A 7,085-nucleotide genomic window follows, 5' to 3' on the forward strand; every position below is an offset into this window, starting at 1 on the left:
GACCAAAAGCAAGATTCATACTTGCAATGATCTTACAACTAGACCAGTTTAACCCTTTTTGGCTTTCGGATCAGGGTGAACAATGCTTTGACCGCGGTTCATCCGGATCAAATGCTTATGCTATTGTTAGCATAAATGTGCAACCACCTTTTGGTCATATTTGGTTTACTTTTATTTTTCTGTTTAATATATGTTTTGAATTTTATAAGTAAAAGTTTTGTAAAACATTCACCATTAATGAGATGATAAAGAAAGTTGTTGTGCTATTTTTTGAGTTAGATTCAATCTGAGTTATTCAAATGAGTCAAGTTAGAGTTGAATATTGGACTCGTTTTCATAATATAAACTGAACAGAACATTTGAGTATGATGGCACCCGGATCAAATCCAACTTTCCAGCTCCTTTTTATGGTACATAGACTGCACTTCTTTTGTCATAATAGTAAAGGAAATTGTGCACAAAATGTTCTATATATATACAACTTTTGATACAAAACAGCATCAGTAAAAAATAAGCATCAAATGGCACTTCCACAACTGGTTTTATTTTAACTGTAAAAGGCCTACAAAAATTGAATTCAGGGAGACTGTAAATAAAAATATAATTCTTATGTGTTTGCAGTACTTTTACCGCATATATAATGGTAAGGGTTTCATAATGTTGTCGAAAGAAACAACAAAAACAAACAAAAATATACCATATACCTATGAAACTAAAAATTTAATTAAGTTGAAAGAATTGAGCTTACAGTTGAGCAAAAACAATATTGAGGCTTCTTCTTACATTTGGTGTTCGAATTTAGCTTTCGTCCCACAGGCCCTGCACTGGGCTGGTCTTTTATTGCTAATTGATGGCTGGGAGAAGACATGAGCCAGAAGAATTGACTGACAAACTTAAACCCTCAGATCCAGGGCTATTGCAGTCTAGAGATTTCTTGTTAACATTGTACGGCGATGTGCTCAACACCCTGAATGTACACAAAAAAGTTTATCCTGAGATAATTATTTTGTGACACCAAAAGGAACAAGTTTAGCATGTCGAAAAAGCAGATTCTTCTCTCTATTTACTATCGTTGTTCGATTAAGTCCATGAGTTAATTCGATACACAAAGAAAACAAGAAGAGTGAAGCAACACATGGGAAGTTCAGATTGCTTGAAGGAAGGGAAAAGGACTAAAGACTTCATGATGTTTTTAATAAGGTTTTCAGGCTTCATCTGAATTCAAATGAATCAAATTTATAGTAAATTGTTTGGTGTACATATGATTTCTTTGGGCGCACATATTAATGAAATATAAAAGAGTGGATTGTTCTCGTATATTATGCATAATGATACTACTCTATGCCTGAGCTAGAGTGGCTTTAGATTAAAGTACATTTTATCCACCTAAAACAGACCTTATGACCAAAATGGTTCCCACATAAATGTGTATTTAAAAGTGTTTCTTGAACCTCTATTACCCACTGTGACTGTAGGTAATGACACAGCTAACTTCTTACAGTCAAGAATATCTATCTCTATCAAAGTAAAATAAGAATCACCAAATTAAGAATAATGATACACACCTTTCTTTGCGCTTCTCCAGAAATCGTGCCAAAGATGCTTTACGAGCCTGTGGCACAGCCACTGCAAGAAGAACAATGATTTTGTTTCAGTGATATCAAACATTAAAAACATAGCAAATCACTCTGGTGCTAACACTTGGAAGAAGCCAAAAGTCAAAAAAAAAAAAAACATACCAGTTTGAATGAGAGATGTAGCAGCAGATCCTACTGTGCTAATTGGTTTGGCGGGTTCCAATTGGTTAGTAGAAGCAATAACTGATATAGGTTTCACCATTGTTATTTCTTTAGTGTAACTTGGTCCTCCACCTGAGTGAGAGCCAACATGGGAGGTCATAGAAATAGTGCCTGGAAGGCCTGGGCAGGGTGATGTAATATGCAAATTTTTCCCAATACAGCCATCACCAACAGATGGCCCCGGAATAGATGTTTGCACCTGTGAAGCAGGTAGTGTCTTATTACCAGTCAAAGAGGACCCATTTCCAGCCAATAACATGATAGCCTGAGCCTGAACAGGTAAAAAGTCCACTTATAGACCAACAAAGGGGCAGAATAAAACAGGTAAAAAGCAGATATATGTCTATACCTTCTGAGGTGACACATCATCATAGACACACACACAACCATTATAGAAGATGGTCAACTGAGCAGGTGCCGCATTAGGTTTGGAAGCATTCCTACACAAGAAATTCAATTTCATGTTAGTCATCTCTTAGTTTCATACAAAAAATCTATCTTGATATTCAGTAAAATTGCCTTCATTAGAAATAAAGATACCTAAAATCAGTGGTACCAATGATGGAAGTGGTACCGATGATGGAACTTGTTGGGGGATTAACAGAAACTGGGGATATGACTGAAACTCCTCCAAGAGGTTGTGAGTTAATGGTATTACCAGCCACACTGTGTCCTGTGGAGGTAAGCTGGCAGTGAAGAACTGGAGTGGTTATAGATGCAGCAATTGTTTGATTGGGTTTGCTGGAGATTGGGAGCATTCTCATTTCCTGAGGCCTTTGGACATGGTTTGCATCAAAGTGTTGCATTGTATGGGTTGTCATAACATAATGGTTTCCCCCTGGCTTATCCAGAATCATATTTTTCTACAGATAGATCGTCCAAAAGAAGATGGAAATAAAATCAGTTACACAAAATCAACCTTGTATTGATCAAAATAGAACAAAGTTAACACTTGACTTAATAATGATAACATACTTCTCCAGTAAAACAATAAGTGGCAAAGTTCAATATTTGATACCCCTAATAAAGGTAATAAATACACATTCAAATATCAATTAATACTGAAGTTCAAAATGAACTAAAAATAGTGGAGAAAACAAACCTGGACTGGGCCAGAAAAAGATTTCTGGTTGCAATCAAAAGCGTCAGCTGTGGATACAGGCACAAACCCAGATGAGACTAGAGAATCACGAGCCATTTTTCTTGGCCCGCCTTCTTGAGGAGCCTTGAAAGACAGAAATCGAGGAATGGCAGAAACCTTGTTTGAGAAAGACAATTGCATCCCTGAACTCTTAGCTGGTGCTACTACAGTAATGAGATGCTCATTTAGTACAGTCCATAATCAAATTCCACTAAACTTGAGATCTAATGTCAATATGAAATAAACAAAACTAAAAAGAAAAATAATTACCGATATCCATCCAAATTACTTAAATAACTTAAACTCAACACTAAACAGTAATCAACAAGCTTTTGGTTTCAGGCCACGGCAGAATAGAATCTTCATGTAAAAATATTGGGTGGCATTCTCAAAACATATATTCATATAATTTTAAGGCATCCAATGTAATTTGTCTAATCCACAAGCAAACTTTCAAATGGTTTACATATTTTTATAAATAACTTCGTCTAAAATAACAAGGCAAAAGTTGATCCAACGGCCGAGGTGGTGGAGTAACATTAACCCCTCTAGAGTACAATTGTCAATTAGTGACTCCACCTAAATGACCGATAAAACTATGTGTGCAAATAATTTGTATAACTTTGTACACAAACAATGACATGTCACCATGTGATTAGGTATTGTTTTATCTCTAATTTAAAACTATTTAATCACTAGACAACATACAATTGTTTGTGTACAAAATTATGCATATTGTTTGTGCATATAACGCTACTCTCTAAATGACATTTGAGCTACATGGCCCGTGATGTTGAGCCACACGCAAATCTTATACATTTTCAAAGCTATATTTTACATATATTTCAACTATATTTTATAATAAAACGTAGGTGCTACCCGTCAATCTAGACAATACTATCCATATTTGATTACTATAAAACTTACCCACATTCAAAGATCATTATTTAATTCAATAACATTTTAGCATTCAAATTATTTATAATTTTTTTTGCAACTAGGCTGGCACTACTCCTCTTTCAACACATTTTTCTTTTTCTTTTTTTCATAATTTAATCAAAATGACAGCTCAACATGACCCATTAAAAATTGGCAACAACCCTTTCGCACGTTACCAAACCAAAATATTCAATATAATATTTACAACGTTTTCACAACCGAGGCTTTGACTATTTGACCTTACCGTGTACTCCGCAGCACTCAAAGCGTACGTTAGAGTTAATCCCCAAATAAATGTGCAAATCGTGAAAATTTAACTAACTTCAACAATAATAAAGAAATTCCACAGTAAAATGATAAAAATTATGCTTTAATTCTACCCCACGTCTGTTTTTATCTTTAATCTAAAGTAAATTCAAGACAGTTGAATTGAATTGTTCGAACACAGTATGATTCTCTTGATTTTCTTACCTTTCCTTTCTGTTTATTTCTGTTTGTTTACTGAGAAAATGATGGAATACCAAATTTGCTTTCTCAAGTTTTGTTTTGTTTTAAAAAAATACACCGACAGGAGTAGTTTCCACATCAAATTTGATGTTTCCTTACTGTTCTGTTTGGTTACAGAGAAAACGAAGGAAAATTCACACCAACCGGATATTACATCAATGAAATTTTGTGAAATACCTGAATCCTTAGCGCCGTCACAGGCCTCTTCTTTCACAGCAACTGGCGAAGTCTTCGAAGCCAAGCTAAGAAAATCTCTCTCCATCTCAATAAAACGACGACGTAAAGGTAAAATAATTTTCAGAGAACAGAGAACAGAGAGAAATAGAATAAGAAGAAGAAGAAGAAGCAGCTGCAGGGAGAAGAGAGAGACATTTGAAAAATGATTGAAATTTTTGAATTTATTGTCTCTGGGAAGATCTGGACCGTCGGATTGAAAGATTCTAAATGACCCGGTGATCCGGTTGGCGACCGGGATTTCCCAGTGAGATACCACGTGCGTCACGCGACTTTAAGATTGGCGACGCTAGAGAGGACACGTGGCGAAATTCTTGAAAACTTTTATCTTGTTAGTTGTGACTTGCGAGTGAACGCTTCACGAGGGAAATTGTTGGCTCGTGGCTTTGTGATTTTTTTAATTCCGCTTGTCGTGACCCGTGAGTTCTGTCAGGTGAGTTGAGTTTTTTGGCGCGTGTGTAAGAAAATTAATTTTTACCCCTTATCTATATCATAATTATTAACCCTTTCATTTTTCAGAAATTAAATGTTACCCTTTCTCTTCTGTTAACTTTATACTCTTATTTTGCAACTTCATGGGTGAGACTGTGAACTTTTGAATTTTAAAAGGGCCAATTTGTTTTACTCTGGGGTCTCCCATAAAAAATAATATTAATTTAGGTATTAATAATAACATAATATTATATAATTAAAATTATATTTTATTATTAATTTAAAATTATATAATAATATATTATTAATATTTATTTTTAAAACATACAATTTTATTAAATAATTGTATTATGACTTAATTTAATATTATAAATCGTACAAGTGTTTATTCACCTATTTCCAACTATTAGTACATGTAGTTAGGCAAATAAAAAATCGAAAAAATAACACAAACAAATTGGAATTGAGAAAATTGCATCAAAAACATTTGGTTAATTGTTCCATCAATTTTTGTTTGCATTTTTTTAATTTTGATTTTTGTTTTTCATTCTAGAAAACCATGCCATTAAATGAAAACCATTTTACCTGTATTTTATTTATTAAAATTATTATATAATTTTAAACTAAGAGAAATAAAAAAAAACTTTAAATATTTAAATTATATAAGAATCTTTCACCATTTTTCTTTAATTATCGATTTTAGATTATCGTTGTGTCAACAATTTTACCCTTTCTTTATAGAGTAAAAAGATTGTTGATGATAATATTTAATTAACAACTTGATTAAGTGAAGAGTGTGATAAAAACTAAATCATGATGACGTTGAGATATAGTAATATTGAAGAAGAAATCTCTCACTAAAGTTCTTAATAGATTGTAATGATTGAAATACAATTTTTAAAACTTGTAAAAATGTCAAACTTTTAAATTTTAATCTTCTGAGTTAGATTTATAAAAGATTTATTTTTAAAAAATTTCAAAATTCTTGGATGTCAAAATTATATTTTGCACTTAATTTGTCGAAGAAAATTAATTTTAGGTGGGGAAATGTTTTATATTGTTTAAGGGTAATTATTTTAAATTTTTAATAGAGTTAAAGTCATGAATTATATTTAATTAATAATATTATATTGTGACTATTTAAAAAAAAAAAAAATTATAGCAAATTATTTTTTAAAATTCCACCACCGCCCCATGCTGCCGTTCGTGCTAAAGTAACAGCTCACATTCTTCCACGTGAAGAAAGCCCTCAACTAAATTAATATACGACCATGCATAATTAAATATTTTAAAATTGTTTTTGCAGTTCTAATTTTTCTTTTATATTTAATATTTAATTTGTTTTTTAAGTTTATTGGTGGTCCAACCAATCAAAAGTTGACAAGGCACAACTTTCTAAGTGCTTAAGAGACACACTTTCAAAAGAAATTTATTCTTTATTTGAAGAATATTGCGTGTGAGTTGTAGGATTCAAAAATAAAATTATTAAATAATTAAAAAAACAAATATTTGTTGCCCAGGATTGTGGTCTATTGGAATTGAAAATGGAGCTTCGCTGAATCGAATAAATGACAAATTTAGTTTAACCACGAGTTTCAGATTAAAAATAAGAGTCAATAATGAGTCACACTAAAATTGGTGTCATTTTATTGTAATTGCTTCTCTGCAAATTTTCTAATTCATGGGCCATGACCAAAACAAAGTGGGTTGTGTTTATATAGGCTTTTGACTATCACACCTATTGAATTTTTTATTTTTTTAAATCAAGATTGATGAATTTATATTTGAATTTAATTTGAAAAAATTTAAAATAAATTCAATTTTATATTCAATTTAAACTGAATCAAAACCCAAAATTTGATTTGAATTTAATGTATTTGATATTTAAACTTAAACTTAAATATAAAATTTGAGATCAAAATTAAATAAAAATAAAATATTATTTAATCACATAATTATAAGTTATATATATTTAAATTCAATTATCAAGATTAACTGAACTCTTTTGATATTTGTTTAATATATACAAAATA

General features: G+C 31.7%; 1 protein-coding gene across 2 annotated transcripts; it reads right to left on the reverse strand.

Moving 5' to 3' along the window:
• Positions 1–504: 504 nt before the first annotated feature.
• On the reverse strand, positions 505–4,758 carry LOC123195429 (protein TIFY 6B-like). Of its 2 annotated transcripts, none has more exons than XM_044609112.1 (7): positions 4,564–4,758; positions 2,902–3,104; positions 2,340–2,662; positions 2,149–2,239; positions 1,740–2,070; positions 1,566–1,626; positions 505–992 (listed from the first exon to the last, which is right to left on the reverse strand). In XM_044609112.1, the coding sequence occupies exons 1-7, from the start codon at positions 4,646–4,648 to the stop codon at positions 938–940; spliced, it is 1,149 nt and encodes a 382-aa protein (XP_044465047.1). In that variant the 5' UTR covers positions 4,649–4,758; the 3' UTR covers positions 505–937. The 2 variants fall into 2 exon arrangements, with proteins under 2 accessions (XP_044465047.1, XP_044465046.1); XM_044609111.1 differs by having other exon boundaries at positions 505–967; positions 4,564–4,757.
• Positions 4,759–7,085: the final 2,327 nt, after the last annotated feature.

Source organism: Mangifera indica, chromosome 14 (assembly GCF_011075055.1).
Source record: "Mangifera indica cultivar Alphonso chromosome 14, CATAS_Mindica_2.1, whole genome shotgun sequence".
Taxonomy (NCBI): domain Eukaryota; kingdom Viridiplantae; phylum Streptophyta; class Magnoliopsida; order Sapindales; family Anacardiaceae; genus Mangifera; species Mangifera indica.